This window comes from Cardiocondyla obscurior, linkage group LG06 (genome assembly GCF_019399895.1).
Source record: "Cardiocondyla obscurior isolate alpha-2009 linkage group LG06, Cobs3.1, whole genome shotgun sequence".
Lineage (NCBI taxonomy): Eukaryota > Metazoa > Arthropoda > Insecta > Hymenoptera > Formicidae > Cardiocondyla > Cardiocondyla obscurior.
In genome coordinates this window covers 2,564,892-2,585,946 of record NC_091869.1, presented here as the reverse complement: position 1 = coordinate 2,585,946, position 21,055 = coordinate 2,564,892, and the positions used below count along the sequence as shown (strand labels likewise).

General features: G+C 36.9%; 1 protein-coding gene across 2 annotated transcripts in view; it reads left to right on the top strand.

Moving 5' to 3' along the window:
* LOC139103069 (cholecystokinin receptor type A) overlaps positions 1 to 8,797 on the top strand; it is a 36,186-nt gene extending 27,389 nt beyond the window's left edge. Inside the window, exons 4-10 of one of the 2 annotated variants that reach the window (XM_070657410.1) lie at positions 568 to 765; positions 2,056 to 2,241; positions 2,630 to 2,805; positions 3,260 to 3,487; positions 4,100 to 4,344; positions 4,892 to 5,022; positions 6,673 to 8,797. In XM_070657410.1, the coding sequence (XP_070513511.1) occupies positions 568 to 765; positions 2,056 to 2,241; positions 2,630 to 2,805; positions 3,260 to 3,487; positions 4,100 to 4,344; positions 4,892 to 5,022; positions 6,673 to 6,710 (1,202 nt within the window). In that variant the 3' untranslated portion in view covers positions 6,711 to 8,797. Of the gene's footprint in view, positions 1 to 567; positions 766 to 2,055; positions 2,242 to 2,629; positions 2,806 to 3,259; positions 3,488 to 4,099; positions 4,345 to 4,891 lie in introns of both variants that reach the window. The other variant, XM_070657409.1, reaches the window with a different exon arrangement.
* Positions 8,798 to 21,055: the final 12,258 nt, after the last annotated feature.

Here is a 21,055-nt window from a genome sequence, read left to right as displayed (position 1 = left end):
AAGAAAGCGAACTAGAGTAAAAGCGTTTCTCCGCAAGAGTGCATGTCACGTGCGTTTCTTTTTTGCGGTGGACACCGTTGGTCCAGATAGTTAGCTACCAATTCTCCGGTTCTATTATTGAACGTCGAAAGCTCTTTTCCATCATCGACAATTGATATTTTTTGCTAACGATACAACGCGTGTTCTCACGGTTACTTCGACGGTTGCCCTACATCGAAAGGAAATGGAAAATACTCTCTACTTTCTTTTTTTTTTTTTTTTTTGTCCTCTCCCCTTTCGTCGATATATTTCAAGAGGCGATTAAATTTATCGATGTATTTTTAATTTCAACCCGAGCAATGTGAATCACGGTGTATATTACAAATCGATCGCCTGTCAATAAATTGTATCATGCAAAATCGTATTAGCTTCATTTTTTTTTTATTGCTGCCCTAGATAGATGAAGTATCAAGTTTTATAAAAATGCCATTTACGGAAGATATAAAGTTCTTTATCTATAAATGCGGACAATGAAGTCTGCGCGATGGGACGAAAATGGGATTTAAATTTAAACACGTTTCTTTCCAGCTGTGTCAGTGTCAGTAGGTGTCTGGACCCTGGTTGCCATTTCGCTCGAGCGTTACTTTGCCATTTGCCGACCATTAAAATCTAGACGATGGCAGACACAGTTTCACGCGTACAAAATGATTGCCGTCGTGTGGGCCCTCAGTCTCACGTGGAACGTGCCGATTCTCGTCGTGTCTCAATTAAAGAGTTTGAGCGGAGGTAAGAAGGTTTCGGCGTTACAAAACGCTGTTATTTTTTTAATTTATTAATACGCTAATGGCTATCAACCGATTAAAGTGATTCAAATAAAATGTGTTTTTAATATAACATTTATAATAATTGCTACAACGTTTGCCAGATTGAAACTGAAGCTTTTGCGCCGCGCTGACATTTTCAACTCAATTCAATATCAATATTTTATCTACCCTAGACTTCCGCTGAGAATTTCACTCACTGGTATAGGCAGCTTATGCATATACATAATATCTATCCCACTATATTGCATATTGAATTTTCAGCAATATTGAAAATTAAAAAAAAAGGAAAAAAAAAGAAAAGAACAGAAAAAAAGAAGAAAACTGAACGACCGTTTACGTGACAAAATTGTTATAATTAACGTTTCTTGATTTTAATTTAATACCGCAGATAAAATAACGAACCGTAAGTTATTAATATCGGCAATTTGTTTTATATTGCATGTTGATTGACTATATTTATTTTATACTTTTTTAATAGTTGCCATTTAACATTTAATTGTAGAGGATAAAATATTGAATTACAGAAAATATTTCTTTTCAAATTCGATAAATCCAATCAACGTAACGCTATCATAATTATTATAAAAAAAAGCATTTGAATCATAAATAAAACACGCGACTCTAGTCGTAAAGGTATCGATGTGAATGTTAACGTCATGAAATTCATGTAACACTGATCACTCGCTTTGACGTTTCAAAGTTGATATTAAGGTATTGAAAGTCAACTGCGCAGCAATACCAATATAATCGATACCATATACGACTTACTCGGCTCGATATTGCAGCTATGAAAGTCAAGCGCGACCGGCGCATCGATATATTATCAATTAATTGTATATATTAGTAAAAACGTTATATTTTACGTATTTTATTCCACGTATATTCTACGCGCATTATTAATAGCCTCGGTGAGAATCTCGTGAAATTTCGCCGGGCTGAAAGAAGACTCGGGCGATCTTTCTGGTTTGTTAGCGACGTTCGCGAATTGTGAAGGGAATAAATATTTAATTTTAATTAACGGGTTTAATTAACGACCACGTCTCTGAACTTTCCGCACGAGGAGCAGTGCGAGATCAGATCCTTTTCTACATTAACCGCCGTGCGGTCACTCTCTACGGGGAAAATAAATATATATGTATAACGTAGAGGGTGAAAATGTGGCGGCGGTATCTCTTGCTTCTCGGTCGTACCCGGGGCTCCTTTTACGGCCGAGCGGTTGGGAAAACCCTTTCGCACCGCGTGGTGATTTTAGGAAGGCGCAAGTGCCGCGAGGAATGGCCCAATGTCAGCGCCGAGAGGGCGTACAATCTCTTCCTGGACGGTACGTTGCTTCTGATACCGTTGCTGCTCATGAGCCTGGCTTACTCGTTGATAGCGATAAAACTTTGGCGCGGCCTCAAACTCGAGATACGGCAATCGTCGACGTGCACCAGGAGACGTAAGTGAAACGTCGCCTCGATTTTTAAGATCGAATCCTGCCGTGTCGGCGGCGCCGCGTAGAATACTTTGGAAAAAATATTTCCCAAAGCCACCGCGCTACGTAAATATCATTTTACTCACGCAGATTTTCCTCGTAAAATTTATCGGAAAAAAAAATTTACAAGGGGGTACGTCAATGAAATTACATAACCGATACGATAAAACGATAACGCCGATTGCTTGCACGTATTTCGGAAAATTGTATTAGATTAAATGGCAATTGAATGAAACAGAAATTCTACTGGATATTGTAATTAAACAAGTGCAAAATAGGAAACTGCATGCACGTTTTAATTTCTATCCGAATTGTATTAAAATTGGGAGATTGTAAGCGTTATGAATTACAGTCGGAAGAACGGAATCGAGTGCAACGATTCGGGGTGCGAATTACAACAACAATAATGACCGAAACGCAAGAGCGACTATGGTATTTGATACTTGCGGCCCAACTTCGAGATCGCGACGGAGCTTCTCGTCTTCTTCGAGGCATTTCCAAAGCGCCTCTCAGAGTGTGCCATCCAGGGTGAGAAAATACTGAGCAAACGTCACTTTCGTATACAATAGTAATTAAAATTATCGCAGTCCACGTTACGTAAATTGAGAAAAGCAAAAATTTGACTGGATTAATTGCTTAAATTAATCAATTTATAAATCTTTCTTTATCGGTAATATTGAAATTATCTTCGCGATTATAGCTCTGAATTTCATTATTTCGATTATCACTCGATTATTGCACGATAAGAATATAATTTTAACCATAATTCACGACTGGAATCAGTACGTCATTAACTTTCCCCCGCGGCTAATTGCGATTTCATGATCGAATAAAACAGTTCGCGGGCATGTAGACGTCAGATAAACTCGCGCAATTACGATAACGAATTAAATTGTCCGTCATCTCGAGAACGTCCCGGCAGCACGTGCAATGGTTGAGCAAGATCTCGTGTTTCCCTTCTACCCTCTTTTTCCCAAAAAAGGTGCGGTTACCACGGACGATGGTTTCTCGGGTGTTCACCGGCAAGTGTCACGGCACAGATTTGTCTCAAACGTCCCGAATTCAGATACGAGCGAACGGAAGTGGCTGCTTAGCGCGAGACACGAAGGATATCGTTAACGAGGATCAACACGACTCACCCTGCCCGCTCACTAGACAGCACGTAATACGCAGCAATTACATGGGAAAGAGCATCGAGGCTAAGAAGAAGGTACGTACGGAAGCCCGACTGATCGAATTGGATCGCGCACCCTGTAGCACCCGGGGGGCGAGCAATAATTTCCGCATCGAAAATTTAATGCGAGATCACGTGTGCGCCTTGCATGCATATAAAGCGCGCATTGTAAGTTCCCTTCCGTAGCGCATTCGGCGTTTCTCGCTTCTGGGAAATCGTCGGATCTGGAGCAAGGCGTCGGAAAAACGCGTTGCACGCCAGCCCCGCCGAGAGATTTCTATCAGCCTTTTCGTGCCGCTGTATTAGCCTTTTATTATCCACCGGCGCGGTGCGGTTCACCCCCTCTCTCCCTCCCCCTAAAAAAAAATGATCCTACATTTTTGCTTGGCGAGGTACGGCGCCGTAAATACATTTTCCATATATTTGCACGTTAGACGATTTAATCCCGCATTTAACGTCGGTTGTCCGGCCACGCTCGAGGGAGCCGACAATCGCGGCATACATACCGGAGACCACACAAATGTCATGCTTCTGAATATGAATTCTAGCCGGGGAATTCATTTTCCCGGCGTTTACCCCGAGATAAGAGATGTTATACCTATCCATTAAGTGCCCCCCCCTCTTCCGCCACTGTCGTCTGTGTTGCAGGTAATTAGGATGCTCTTCGTGATAGTCCTCGAGTTCTTCGTGTGCTGGGCGCCGCTGCACGTGATCAATACCTGGTACCTTTTCGCGCCGGAATTGGTGTACTCGGTCGTCGGTAGCACCGGTATCAGCCTCGTGCAGCTGCTTGCCTACGTCTCAAGCTGCTGCAACCCCATTACGTACTGTTTCATGAACAGAAAATTCCGCCAAGCGTTCCTCGGCCTCTTCAACTGCCACCGATGCTGGAGGTAACGTTTCGAATGCGTTTTGTCATTACGTCGGTGATTCAGAAAAAGCGACGTCGCGCCCCGACTTTGCCGTGAAAAATCCGTTTGTCTTACAAGTCGCGCCAGGTTCGTCGACGGCAAACGGGATTAATTTCGCGGAAGATACGTCGAAGTGCTCGTTCACGCTCCCGCGATAAAACAGAAAGGCTCGCAATTACGTAACAACCCCTAAGCCTCAAACTTGTTAACGCGCCCCGCGCTCGCTCTTGGACAAAAATCGCAAAGTGGCGAAGTTTGTTCTGCAAAATACTTTCAGATATATAGAACAGAGTTAAAATTACAAGACGCGAAAGTATGCGTATCAAAGGCTTTAGCACTTTGCTAACAAACTTCGCGTAATATATTTTCAAAAGCGCTCCGACGAAAAGAGAGTGACTTGGTGAAACTGTTAAAATTTTGAAAGAGAACAAAAAGAAAAAATAAAAAAAAAATAAAACCTCGGCGCGTGCCAATGTCCCGCTGAAGAGCCACTTTTAAACCGGAAACGTTCCCGTGTATTTTATTTTAGGGTAGGTTGCAGACACAGCGACGTCGCGGTAGCGACCACCGGAAACGCTGGGCAAGTTGGCAATAACAGCGAATTAAGTGGAAACGACTCGACAGTGTATCTGGGCAAAGCGTCCCTTGTCGCCAGATCAGGTATCGCCCTTCTGCATTGTCATTTTATTGTCATATTATACTCCCAGATTCGGTCGCGACGCTAACCCAAATTTCCCGAGCTCCATTACGGTATCGTGATATTGCGCGTTACTTAAATGACGGTATTCGATCAAACTGTCGCAGCGTTATGCAAACAATTAAGTCGTTATTATTTCATTATGCAACGTCTTAAAAGATTTCTTTTTTTTTTCTCTCTCTCTCTCTCTCTCTTTCTCTCTCTTTTTAAATTAATATCGGTGAGTTTTTATTTGTTCACGCCTAAATAAAGGCACGAATAAAACCGACATTTTCCCTTCACGGAAGTCTGGCCGGGTAATAGCTTAATACCGGCGTGATCGATACTGGTCCACCGCGGACATCCGCCGCTTCTTCGTGGCATACGTTATAGTTCCCGCGATGTAATTTCCACGATACCGGTTTACATTAACCACGTACGTATATATACCGTACGTTTCCCTAAACTTTTGAATGAGCAATTAGTCCTGCTCTAATTCCTACTTGTCTGGAGCTTAATTATTGCGCCTGTTCCATGCGAGAATGTTTTCCGATAGTGAAACGCCGTAAAATGCAAAGCCGCACGATGTAGTATTTTAATATTACTTACTTAATAGTACTTTAATAAAGATTGCCCGGTGACATGTAAATAAGCAGAAACACGAGACCAGTATTTAAATATATAAAACATTTGAATCAAACTAAAATTAAGATGGTGCGCAGAAGTAATTATTAATTTATAGAGCTTTTAACCTTGCGCAAAAATATATTATATAAAGCAGAAAATTGGAGTGACATAACGACATAATATATGAGCTTGCTGGCGATAAAAAGTTCAAATTGTTTTCTTTCTCTCTTTTTTTTATTTTCTTTTTTTTTTTTAATAATCTCGAATTTAGATGGCAAGACGTAAGTTCGAATATTATCGTATATAATAGTCATAGCAATTGATATATCACATAAGCGGATTATACGTGACGTAATAGACAATCATGATTGAATTTCATAGAAACTATAAGCACTGCTTATCTCGAAACGTTTTTATTCGAACTTCGCGAGGATAATACGCGGCTCTTTCTCTTTTCCCTTTCTCTCTCGATGAATAAATGCATTGTCCCATTCTCATTCTCGAAAGTCCACCGAATACGCATTTCGCCGCAGTCTTTATTTTATCTGCACGAAATATTAACGCACATGAATATCCGTAACAAAAAAAAGAAGGAAAAAGACAAACAAAATTTAATATACTACCACGAGTGGTTTACATTTGAAGCCGTAAATATCCGGATAATTCTAAATTCGAATTATTCGAAATAATTATTACGCGATTATGGATACGAGAGCGGATCTTTATTTCTGAAATCAGATTAATGCCGCTCTCGAAGTTTACGAGCCTCCCCTCGGCGAGTAGAGATCTCGAATGCACATTCCTATTCGCGTCGATAATAAAATATATAAAAATACGAGATATTTCTTAGCGTTTAAAATGGAGCTCGTACCGAATTATCGAGAGCTTTTGTAAATCCGCGAAGGAATATCTGAATGTGAACACAATATCCTGGATTATTTGGATGTCCGTAAGATTCACAATATTCATCGTTATCGTCGCTTCACGATAAAGAAATATTATTCCAGAGGTAGTGCGGTTGCTGGAGGAAGAAGATCGCGTCTAGTATAAGTCGTGCGGATTATGCGATGTGGCAGCGCGACCGAACGTATCTCTGTCTCAACCCCGTGAGAAGGAAGAGGACTTTCTTTTGAAAATAACCTGGCGACCACCCGTCGAGAGGATCGCTTATCGCGCAAGTAGTAAAGATGCACATGCCGGCCCGTCTCATTGCTCATCAAGATCTTCTTGCGTGGACAATCTCAATTTCCTTTACAATTAACTGAGGTAATAAATAATTCCCGATAATTTGCGATATACATAACTTTGGCCTAACAAAAAAAAAACGCAAAAGAAAAAAAAGAATTTCTAAATCTCATTCCTTTGTACGTATATTTATTAATTTTAATTACTTTTAAAAATTAAAACTCACTGAGAAAGAAAATAAAAGTGCGTTGCGCTCTTTTGTATATTCTCGTCGAGAATTATTTTATTATTTTTAAATTCTGCATCGAATAACCATTTCGCGAAGCATTTTAACAATAAAAAAAAAAAATCTAGAATTTTGTATATATTAATCAGATGTTATAAATAAATACGTCTTGCAGACGTATCTAATGGTTCTATATGTATGTAAAAAATTAATTTGTCAAACGTGTTACAGATACCTTAATGAACTTTTAAAATTGTTAAAACTAATACTTGTCAGTAGAATTTAAGTATATTCAACTAATAACATATACACATATATCTTGAGAAACAATAAGCTATTCGCAAATGATGAACGTAAATATATTAAAGTTATATTTTTGCATCACAATTTTTTCGTACCTTTATCCTTTAAGTGTGTTGATAACAATGGCAACGCTAATGCTCGCGATATCGTAGAAAAATACCGTTTCTAGAAGATTAATAATTAAGCTAATTTTACGAGATAATGTCTTGACGTTCGGATTTGGAAATATGACAAAACGCTTTCGAGCACTTTCACAAGCGAGCTCTTAAACCGGGGAGCTATAAAATATATTTATCCAGCAAACACAGTTTTATGCCGAGAACAAACACAGTTATGCCATTCCCGTTTAACGCCGGCCCGTTTATGTTGCATTAATTTCCCGAGAACAATTTGTATATTACCCGCGTTCTCGCGCATCGCCAGTTTATCGAATGCCTTACATTTATTGCAATTTCACCGCGTAAAATTCAATTTCCACGACTTTTCACCGCAAATAACAGCGAGGGAGCTTTCCCGCCCGAGAAATGCGTTTCGCATGCTGCAGTCACGGATTTTTGATAAGATACATTGCTCAACAGTAAATTCATATAGAAATGTACCGTGTGATATGTACGTTCGTATATCTTTCATCACGCATATCTTTGATACACCTGTTGCACACGATTCATGGATCTGTCAGAGAATAACCCTTAAATGATAAAGCGCGGTGTATTACCACATTACTTGATCGTATGGCGCATCATTAAAGCTGGACCTGCTTTCTCAAATTTATATGATGGCACTTCAATGTGTAATATAATGTTACTGCTGCTGCTAACGTAGGCACTTCTCGGGCAAATCCGCGTTACATATATGTCGCATTGATGAGGCGATTCAGTCGTAACGTTCCGAAAGACCTGTTTCGCTTCCGTCGAGATTACGTTTATAAATTACGCATCTATTAAATAACTGTGGTTGTTTGAATATACTTTAAAATCAATTTTATATAATATTTTAATTGTAATATATATACATATATATAATTTACTTATGAAAAGTATTGAGAAAAGTTTATAGGTACGTATCTTGTAAGAATGTTATTTTACAAAGCTACGCTCACTATGTTACATAAAATAAAAAAAAAATTAAATAAAAAAAATACTATATGTATATAGCATATTGCGCAAATTGCATAATTGTGTAAGATAATCATCGCAGCTCGGCAGCATAAAATAATTGTTCGCGCAAAAATTCAAATTAGATTGTAAGCAATAATAATAAACCATGACGATGTTCTACATATATATTCTTCTGAAATACATATTTAAGAAACATTCGAAAGTTCTTCTTGCAAAATGTATAACAAAATAGAATAAGATTTGATCGACTTTACAAATAGACACTGTGCAGAGATGTTTAATAAACTTTTTTCAACACAATTCTGCAGCGTGGACTATTTCTTGATCAAGCGTTTTCCTTCGCTCTCTCCTGATCTTATTATTAGACGTGTCTTTCAGTTCTCCAACTTTCTTTCAACGACGTTGGAAAAGTGTTCCATTTTATTGCTTGCGCGAGTTGATTTCTAGGTATGGAAAAAGTTTTCGCATTTTTGAATCGATTTGAAATCCAAGAACAAACCACAACTTTATTTAATAAGAAGCTAACAACGTAAGAAAACGCGTAGCGTGCGCGAAGTAATATTATAAACGTTCCTAATAATTTCTTATAAACAAATGTTGATTATAAGAAATTATTAGGTTTAAATTTTTTTTTTTTTTTTTTTTTATTTTATTTTAACATTTCTTATTTAAACGTAATTCGGTAAAGAAATATTTATCAGCCAGCGATATTATCAGTGTACGGCGAGTCAAAGGAAAGTCAATTATGAAACGCATGTAACGCAGCTTTTTTTTTTTATCGTTCAGTCAATCAAATATACAGACACCTATTGTACAAATTAAATTTGCAGGCATACCTATATCCAATTTTTGATCCAAGCTGGCTTTGTTATATGCCCGGTTTTGTCAAAGGGTATTTGTTACCGTTAAAAAATTGGTTACGAGCCACAAAGGGGTTATAGTATCGCGCGTTCGTCAGAGTACGTCACGAAGTGCATTAATTAAGAGCATGAACTTGATAATTATTTACACGGCCCGTATAAATTCTTAGATCTGTAATTAAATCGATCACTCGTCAAGTTGCCTATGTACATTCCACAATTCAAACAATCGCGGAAAGGATTTTTAATACACTCTTTCCGACGTGAAAAAGTATATATACTAAACTAAAAATTAATAGAAAAAAAATTTAATTGAAAATTTTCCAATGGAATTTAATATCGAAGGATTCCCTCAATTTTTCCCTATATTTACCGATCGTCAGCTCTCTTTCTTCTTTTCTCGCTCCTTTCTTTTCTCTTCGTGCTTTTTCGGATTAATAATTTTTACTGAAAGGCTTGCGGTAAAATTGGGTTATACATCAACGCGTACGAGCTTGTAAACTCATAGAAGGATATTGTCCCGTACGGGCTATTTAATCTTGTGTCTTATCGGCCCACGAGAGATTCATCTCGACACAATTGTTAATCAGAGACAAGTTTTGCGTGACGAATACCTACCCCCCTCAAAAAAAAAAAAAACAAAAAAATGTTTCGCACACTTGAATACGTAGCGTCGCCTGCATTCGTTGTTTCATTGGTATATCTAAGTTTGTTTTTACGGCGAAAAGTTCCCGGCAGAACAAGGCGGACATAAAGTTATTGAATAAATTAATTAACGAGACATGTGCTAGACAGCCCTCCTGGGTTTTTATAAATTTCAAAAAGTTCGGCAGGCGTTTGATGCATGACGCGAGTAATAAAATCTCCCGGGACATTATGCATAAAATGCATTATGGTTTTGCTATCACATTTCGAGAACAGTTGTCGCTCTAAGACTATTGCTATTTAATGAAAATTCTCCCGGAAGACAGTTTTAATCCGGTTTCATTATTTGAAATCTCTTTTGTCGTGATATAAACTCGTACATAGCCGAGTAATTCCGAGTTCAAATTCTAGAGACGCAAGATTATACAAAGACCCTCTGTTCTTTTTCATTATATTTCACCGTACTTTGAAAGCGCTGTACTTATTTCTCCAATTGACAAGATTGAAATTCTTTTGTCGCATTGAGACAGTAAATTGTGAAAATCATATATCTCATAATTACTATGCCACTTAATGTCTTATTTATATCTTCGCTTTCATTTACTGAGAGAATAAAAAAAAAATGTATAATTTCTAAAATCAGCGTTAATGCAAACGATGAAATGTGCGCGTTTGCTTTAATGAATTTAATTAATTCCTGTTGTCATCTCTTTTCTCTCGTTATCTATTTGAAGTTATGCGTATGTAATTATAATTATATCGCAACATAATGCGATATGTAAATTGAAATGCTTCCTGATGAATTGTTCGATTATCTAAAATTGGCTAGGAGTACTATTGTTTCTTGCGGAACTTGTCATACATTTTACATGAGAGCCAGAACAATAGAAAAGCCACTTTAATTTACATTTTGAATTAACGGTTGAAGTTAACTCAGCCATTCGACAGTGTAAATCAGATTTAATGCCGCCTCTATCATCAGACGAGCATTATTTAATCTGCATTTAAGAACATGTGCTTTTTGCAGCTGCAACCCCCCGGAACACGCTTTGTAATTTATATGACAGTCGGTGACAGCGTGTTAACGCAGTTTACAATTAATTAGCCATCGAAAAAGAAAATCCTGTTTACTATTAATTAACGTAAATCACGGGCGGTAAACTCATTTATCACACGTGCATGTTTTATATTTCGTATGGCAGCATAATAAATGTAAAATATAATTTTCACTTCTACAGTAATTGGAACTTTATGATTCTTCTCGGCATTTACTTGCCCGCCACGTCGATAATAATCGAATAAAATATAACACCGTAAATAATTTATTTAACGTGGTACGAAATTATCCCGTAAATAAGGTACGTTAAAATTATTAATTAAAATAGTTCGCCTTTCAGTTAGAAAACAAATTAAACGGAGGGTCTCATTAATCCATCGCAAAAAAAAACGAGCTTAATCTTTTGTCCTCTTTTAGCGAAAAAGAATTTATCATTCAAATAAGAGGGAGGAAAACGAGGTGTGCCAAAGAGATTTCCTATCTGCGCGCATATGTCCTTGGAATTCTAAAGATGCCTTATATTGAAAGATAAAAATCAGCACTGAAGTCTACTAAAAAACATTTTCAATTTACTTCTTTTTTTCTCCTCCTCCTTTCCACCTTCTAATCGATTTTAGCTTATCTTTTCACACTGTGCTTCAGAATTCACATGCATTTTAAAGCACTGTTGGAAGCGAGATAGTTCTTTTTACAAGGAATTAAATCTTAAGTTTTTTAAGTAGAATTATTAAAAAAAAAAAAAATAATAAAACTGTAATGTTTTTGTTGGCGAATCTAACAGAACGACGAAAAGATTTTTTTATCTTCTATCATCAAATAATCCACTCATTGTTTTCATATCTATATTAAAATAAGCATCATATGAATCAACAGGTTCTTACACGTACTAAAATTATACTAAAGAAAAAGTTTTACAACCTTCGAATACGATTTTTAAAAGTTCCGAGTAATTATAAATTGTAATCATAAATAAAAAATAATGTGCAACTCAATTCTCCGAGAAATAATGTAATAAGAAAAAAAAAATTTTCTTTAATATCGAGATATTTCGATTAAGGCGTTGCATTGTTTCCAGGCTTCGCTGGTTAGATCCGAATAACTATGCAGACAACCTGCAAATCTGTTTCAACAACATCAAGATTCATCTGCTGTTGCAGTGTTCCATCCAGGCGTGTCCAGCGTATATATATCAAATTGATTTACTGCGGGCGAAGTGCTTTTTCCGACCTTGCGACTTGTACGGTAGATGTGGAGACAACCTTGGTATCGATCGGCTTTAATTCAGCTACATCACCCAAAGTAGCAAAGTAACAAAGAAAATGCAAACTATATACATGTATATACGCGTACTTTACATTTCTTTTTCTTTAACTTATTTGTCAATAATTTATATATTTTTTAGCAAATAATTTTTCAGTATATTCTTTCTATTAAAAAAAAAAGAAAAACGTTTAATTATACCTAAAATTTATTAACGCGTTAATCGAACTTTATATATTAAATGTAATTGAAAATGTTTTACTGTAATGTGTACTTAAACACGTAAACGAGTCGAGAAGTATTAATTTAATGCTGTAAACAACGGTGTAACTTTGTATATTAATTTCTCTCGTATGATATTAAATATTTGCACACGTTACATAGAGTAACTGTAGGGACGTAGGGCACGTTTATTAATTACCTGCAGAATAATCCATTTACGTGTTACGCAAGTATCGGCGTAGAAAGATTGATTATTTACTGTCCACATATAATATATTTTAATTAGAAAATTAATTAATCAAATGTTCCGCGATGTATCAGCGATTTATTCAAGTTTTAATCTGGTGATGGAGTACGTATTAATTTATTGGAATTAACAATAGTGTTCATGTAGTAGGAAATACAGAAGAGTGTTTAATGTTCATTAGGCGGGAATTGAAATTCTAACGAAATTAATTCGTGAAAAATCACAGCCGTTCTATTAAAAATTTATTATACCTCGCGTCTTGTTATGTCAATCAGGCGCGACATAAAAAGATATTGACAAGTGCATATATATTTTTTGTCATTGTTATTTACGAAGCCTTCTTTTAGGCGTCTAATCGCAGATACAGTTGCCTCGATTTATGACAACGTGCGATTCGGGCAGAGATATGTTTCAACTCTGATTGAATTTCTTTACTAATTAAAACTTTCTCTTTTCCCGGGCCGTTCGACTGTCTAAACAAATTGGGTTCAATAATTAATTTTCAAAACGCTTCCTTGGCTGTAATGCGCGAGTCACAAACGTGACCGAGAGATTTATTTAATACGACAAGGCTAATAATTTTGTTAGCTATTGCACATTAATTTGCCCACAGCAATATTCTCTTCTTCGTTTCGCTCTCACCTCATATCCCGCGTGCCAGACAATCCAGTTTATCCCAAACCTCCAACGGCTTTGTGTGAATTCTATCGAGTTGAAAATTTCTCATTGGTAGCACATAAATAGATATACTCCCAGGTAAATTAGTTTTCATTTCGTTATAAGTTTGAATAAAATATGACGTTTATAATTCCCAAATGCAGTTAAACATAAAATACACTCGCCACGCTCAATGAATTCAGACTTATCCTCGCAAAAGGATCCGTTTGTCTGTTTTCGCCGGTAGTTTTAAAGAACAATTAACGTGAAACTCATTTGAAACGCGGATAAAAATAAAATTAAAATTCTTTGCTCGTGCATCCCCGGTTTAATTTTTTTTTGTTTTCCTACGTGTCGCAAGTTCCTCCGCGATATGATGAATTTTCATTGCGGGGCTCTGCGAACTTTCCACTAGCTCGGATGCGCATAAAATTTTGTGGTCCTACAAAAAAAATTTAGATATCTCGTGATCTTTACGCAGCAAACTCGGAGAGAGGGCCATTACCGTTCTTAACGCTGGCGTCCGTTTTTCTCGCAATGATTCAGGGAGATAGAGAGCGACGAGAGGGTGTATCCTGGTTTAAACTGGAATTCTTGGGACGGAATTGGGACGAAGGGACGGTACGCGCGCGGGTCTTGTCGCAAGCTGAAATTTTGCGGACCGTCGTTATCGTCGTCGCGCCGTTTATCAAGCACTGCTTTTCCTTCCTTCATACCGCTGCGAGCTTGTTATTGCGAAAGTTACTGCGCGAAACTTGTTGCGTTTCCGCGCCTGAAATCGTGATGCATCGCGATACATTTCTTGCGAGCAAGTGCAAGGCGCTTTGCGCTTTACATTTCACAGATTATAATCGAATTGTAAGCAATTGTTACGCTAAAGTAAACGCCCGCGGCTGAGAATAATGAGGAAAGTTTCCGGTAACGCGCCTATTAAGTGGATGAATAAAAGCAGAAAAAAAATGAGCGTTGTTAATCACTCCTTATTTTACTTGAAATTTAAAATTAATTTTAGTTTCCCATTGTTTTCTTTTTTTATTATTAAATACGGCGTTTGTGGAACGTTTAAAGGGGACTAATACGCAATGCTTCCATTCAAAGCACCAGGAAGGCCCACGTCTCAAGCGGTTTACTTTTGTCCGGATTGCCATGGCGACGCGTTCGCGAAATTACATCCATTGCTGCAAGTGTTTTGTCCTAACGTCGAAATAGAACACGAAGGTATTGAAGTACCTATCATTGGGACGATGCAAACCTTGTTAACTACTGTCTCTCATAAACAGTGTTGAAGCAGTGTCCGAGCTCCAGCGACAGTCTAATAATACTCGGCGCCATTCACGAAATCCATTTGCGTTAAATCAACAATAAACAATTTATACAAAATTATCACGTACAGTTCGTGAGAGATTATCACGATCGCCTGTGGTTAATAGGTAAAGAGCTTTGAATAACCATTATCGTTATCAATTATTAACTATTAATTAAAGCACAATTATTAATAATTCAAAAATGCAATACTGTTCCTTTAATAAATTACATATTTTAATTAATTATTAGGTAGAGAGCTCATTTTTATGAATATGTAAATTCGGGTCCGATTAATATATTCAACAAAATGTTTTTTGATACCGCGTTGAATTATGCTTGTTAAATTAATTCGACATAAATAGCAATTCGAAACTATTCTCTAAGCTTTAGAATTAGATGATAGCAGTAATTCCGATCCAGAGGGATGTTGATCATTTATCTAGTCGTATTGCGGAATTGCATGGAAGGATTACGTGTCCAGCATTGCGTTGTTCGGCGTTATATCGTTCATAGCACGTGTATCACTCGCAGTGATAATAATTTTATTTGATAAAATTGTTATATAAAAATAACAAATGGAAATTACAAATGGAAAAATAGATACCACTGCGAATCAAATATTTCACAGTAAAATGAGTTTTCTCTTTCAAGATTATTTCTTGCAAAATATGAAACGTAATCGTAACGAGATATTAATTAATTTAATAAAAGCTGTGAGACGTTTTGAGCGTTACATTTGTCGCTCAGTGCTGAACAGTTTTACTGGCCACGGAATAAACAATAGATTGTCTAGCTAGTCATTAGATAACGATTAGATTCAATTTCCACTCGTGAAGATAGTCATTTGCTACGTTTAACGAGAAGTTCACATATTTTGCGAAAGGATTGTTTCTCGCGTCGCGGATAAAACTTAAGTCTCTTTATATTGTCCTTATCTTGTTTAGAAATTTTGTTAGATAGTTATTGTCTTATTTTTCCACGTTAATACTTTTCTCTTAAATTTTATGTTCTTACCTCTATTTACCAGCGGCCAAAACTTGCGTTTAAAACGAGAAAATGGAAAGGAAAAGGTAGAAATTCTCTTGACGAGAATCCAGAGAAACTAGGTTTTGTATCGTTTTGTACACAGATGCGTGCATGAGAAGAGTGTTCACCTTCGATTTCTTCCTTTTGCAAGGGAAAATCAGGATTTTCTCGTGATTAAATGGCGTAACGGTCCAACTCATTGCGGTTAACTTTACGAGAAGTCGGTCTTGCATTTCTCTCTTTTTGCTAAAAATTCAGTAACAACGTACCGTTCTGAACAAATGCTACAAATGCTTCAGCTCGGGACAAAAAGAAGAGAGAAAAACAGGATTTCTTTAAATTTTTATTGGCCAAATGTACTCAGCAAAATTCTCATTGTCGAAAGTCGACTCGCTATTTATTCGCCAAGAAAATGTGAAATTTTTTGTAAAGAATCCTGTCAAAAGTAACTATCGAGAAGAGAGAAAAAAGAAGAAATATCATACACGTATCTCCTGATGCATATTTTAAATAATAATTCTCATTACCTATTAAATTAAATAAACTCTAAGGAAATAATAATCAGCAACAACGGAGCTGAGATATAAGTTTCAATTACATACCCAAAATAATTAAAACTTTTCATTTACGGACACCATAAACGTTCTTATAATCCGTAAATACATAGGGTCTCGTAATGTGCTTAAAACTATCTAGTTTACAAGTAGCTTATACGTTGAACAGCACTTGCGTAAGAAGTTGATAAAGTACAATGCTCATCTTAATAACAGCGTCGTAATGGTCGCCACGAGTTGTTGATATTAGGTAAACGGTGTGTTTTGTGAAAATTTAACATATTATAACGTTTAAACATGCTTTACTCGTAACGGGAGGCAAGCAACGGCGAGGCTGAACCGCAGGATCGTTCGATACGCTGGGCCTTTCATATTTTCCGCGAGGTACACTCGACGTCCAACGAAACCGACGGCGTGGCGTAGGTAACCAACGCGATAAAAGGAAAAGAAGGGAACAATTTCCAAATCGCAGAATTATGTTTTTGCATTCTCGCGCTTTAAAGCGCATCGCGTGAATTATCGGCAAGCAAAGTTCCCTAAAGGTCGGATTCCGCCGAGCGCACTTTCCCACCCCGCTTTTACATTATTCACCGTATGCACTTGCTGATGAATTGCATTTTCTTCGTACTGTAATTGAGCGTAGAAAATTACATTAAGTTCCCCGGCGCGCAGCGCCTTTCTTCGGTTAATTATCACCTTTTAACCTTCCTTGCGATTTCCATCTCGCGACCCTCTCATTGCTAAGTGCTGTGCATTGTATATTAACAGTACATCGTTCATATATATGTAGATGCGCCGCTGTACTGCTGTTACATAATTTACATAACATACGTAAACAGCGTAAACATACGCGCGAAACGTAAAATGATTAGCCGGTTTCCATTCATTAATATATTAAAAGCACATATATATACTAATCAGGAAAATAGCGCTCTGATAATCAAGCACATTAAAGTAATGAGCGAATTACTCAATATTTATAAAGGGCGAGGCGATAGCGACTTACAAATGCACGCGATTGCGCAATCAAAAGTCGAAATAAGGATATAAACCGGAGGTGCGGTTTACTACTGAATCAATCTACACACTTCGAAACGTTCGCCGTGAAAAATTACCGCTTCTCGTGCGGTACGATTCGCGTTAATTATCACTTTGTATTTAAAAGTAATATCTTTAAAGTCACTTTTCTCAATTAAGCACCGTTGACACGAGGGATGTATCGTCGCGGCAGCGCCGATGCGGGCTAATCTACAGGTTAAATAACGCCTCGTAAACAACCCCCCGAGCTACAATTGCCGCGTAACATCGGATATTTTTCTACCTGCGGTTCTGTCTAACAACGGAATTACGAACTTTCTAGCAGATTGCAGCCGTCACGGTGGAAGGACGCGATAAATTTGTCGCTCACATTGAACGTTGCACCATTACAACTTTTATGCGCGTTACAACTTTATGCGTGTTACGTTTTCCGCAGCCCTACATATGTTTCCCTTGCCATTAACAGCACTCGCAAAATTCCTCTGGACGCATCAAAGAAATTAAATAGATAAATTTTATTTAACAAGCAGCCAACACTTTTGTTTCGTTGTCCGTAGTGCAATAACGCGCGTTACTTTCAAGCTAATTTTTCTGTTAATTTGCATTACCTTTTTTAGACCCTTATCTTTCATTTCTATCAACTTTCCTCGGTATTTCAATAGAGACCGGATAAACATCTTTTCTCGTTTATCGGGAAGCTAAGTAAACCCATCGGTTATCGCTTTCTTACACTGCCACCCCTTGCAATCAGTAACAATGGTCCATTCTAACCCCGTAATAAATTAGTGCCGAGAATTGCGAGAGAGGTTCGTCGATCACCACCGGCGTAACGACGAGAAGGCGAAGGTCAGAATCAAATGGTAGAATAAAATGTCGCAAACTTCCGGGGGCTTGTTTTAATCGAGGTTTCAATTATATTTAATATTAAATCAACGTGATACTATCGATACGTTATTTTTGCCGATTGGACAATTTAATTTTTCCTCACAGCCGTGGCGAACGAAGACAGCCCAGACATTATTTCCTTATATAAAGATTCTCTTTTTTTTTTTTTTTTTTTTTTTTTTACGATTTTAGAACAATTTTTATGTACCTATATAAAGACCCATTAACGTGAACGACGTGATAAAATTTTACATCGAAGTACGTGTCACAAACAGTGTAGTTTAGATCGCTAGTAACGAGTGTGCTGTTGTAAAGCACGTATGCAAAAGATGCTGTTATAATCTTATACAAAGTAAAAGTGTGATTTGAAGATAAGACACTCTAACAAGTTTTCTATAAAATTGTTATTAAAAAAAAAAGATTATCCTACGAAAGAGTATTAATTTTAAAAAGTTGGAACGTGAAACCAGTGCAGCGGGAATATTATCCCTAACAACGATAGTAAACAAGAAAATTATGTTATATTAATTTTTTTTTTAATCGTGTTTTAATCGCTTTACTCATTGTTCTTTTTCTTTAAAAAAAAAAAACAAAAAAAAAACAAACTGAGTTAACGAACAAAAATGGATTCAGAATAATCGTAAACCAGTAATTGTATCAAAAGATAATAAAGAGAATTGATTAATTTCATGCCTTGCTATAATCAATAGCTTTCTCTAATTATGTTATGCAAATTTTGGACTAATAAAAAGCAAAATACTGCGGTTACATTAATACGTATTATCGCTCGATTATGCTAACCATGAATCGATACGATCAAAACCTGGCTTTAACGTCACACAACGTTGGAAATTATCATTATTTCCTGAAACTATATCTTTATTAGCGTAATTAAAGATACGCCGTACATAACTAATTTTAATTATATATATGCAAATAATCTCGTTATCAACTAAATGTAGCGTGGTCTAAGAAAACGAAGTATTCACATTTAATTCCGCAATCCGCGAGCGTAAACTTAACGTCGAGAAGTTAAACTTGAACCATCGGAACAAATTGATCTTTTTATTAGTCACACAAGGTATTTAGTACCATGAGTGAAGTATTTCCTGGGCGAAGATTAGAAGATAGTCGGATTATCTTCCGCAATTTAATAGGACTAAAAGAACCCATGCACGCGTTACGCGCGCGCTATTTTTTAAAATACTACAATTACAAATTACAAAAAATAAATCATGCGACTTACCAATCTGCATGAGCTTCAGCGGAGTCGTAGAGTTCTGCCGGTGACTGTAACATAAAATAAAACATATTAATGTAGACACGTTAGAATTTAAATTAATGTAAAAGTAAAGCTTTATTTTTATAAAGATTTTATAAAAAAAAATTAATTCTCACCTAAAAGTTGCTCCGCCGATGCAAGATGCCCTTCCTGGGCCTCCTCCTCCTCTCAGGATGTCTGCGGAATGTCGGGTTGGTCCTTCCTTCGATGGTAGAGTATTATCTGAAACAGAAAAATTACGATTAATATTCTGTTCTGTTCGATGTCTTATTATATACACCGGCAAAACTGAACAACTCCACTGAAGCTCATGCAGATTGGCAAGTCGCATGCTTTTTTTTACAAGTTCTTTATTTAATTGTCTTATTACATATATTTTATGTTTATTTATATATTTTTATATATATTTGTACTAATATATATTTCTTTCAGGAAAACAATGTGGAATGCATAAAAAATTTTTAACCACACCGGTTGTATTTAAAGAAAATATTAAAAATATATACAACCGACAGTCCGCAGTCTGTTTAAGTGAGACGGGAAATTTTTGCTGCATTGCACATTACAAATTTACATTACATTATTCATCCTATCTTAAAAAATTGGTGAGTGACCCATGAATTAGCTTTTTAAACAAGCAAGAGAAAACCAATCAGCATAGGTTTTAAGAGACAACAATAGAAATAATATTTAGCTAATTCAGGCGTCTCACACGCTTTTTTAAATAGGAAACTTCCGCGCACATTGTGCTTATGAAATTTCACGATGCTCCGCTGAATTCAAGCTCAATTGAAATCCGCAAACGTTGCTATGCAGCCGCTAATACCGTTATACCCTAACAACCATAGGTGCTGCTAAAATGTTAATAAGTTTCATCGCGATAGACGTAAAATTTAAAACTAAAATTAATTAAAAAGAGAGAGAGAGAGAGAGAGAAAGAGAAAAGAGAGAATTTAAACGTCACTTTGTCGCAACGGAATCCCGGTAACAGTTAGCCAATATTATCACCCCTGCGGTTGTAGAATAGCTATACGCTGGGCAAAAGAACCCTGGGCACTCCTCGTGGTATAATCAGATTTAATCTGTACGCTTTGCATCTCTGCGAAATACGTGTTTCATCCGCGAAAGTTTATAGAGCGTAGATTATAGCGGCTATATCAAGAAGTTATAAAAAAAAAAAAACGAGGATACTCCCGCGCGATATCCTGTCCGCGTAGGTAGGTAGGTATGCATCGCTTGCACGGTACGAGATATCCGAGCTGTAAAATATGCCATAAAACACCGAAGTAACAGGACGTTCGATACAATATCCTCACGTACGGGCGTATTTTTTCTCTTGCGGAGCCCGGGACTACTAAGAGGAAATATTTTCCAACGCTAATGTAGAATACACATTGGTGTATTATATAATTTCCGCAGAACGTGTTGCAAATATTAATTCGCAGATTCTGCAAATATTTGCACCGTCCATTCGAGGAAGCGGATATAAAATGGATCGTGTAATTAAGGAAACCAGGTAG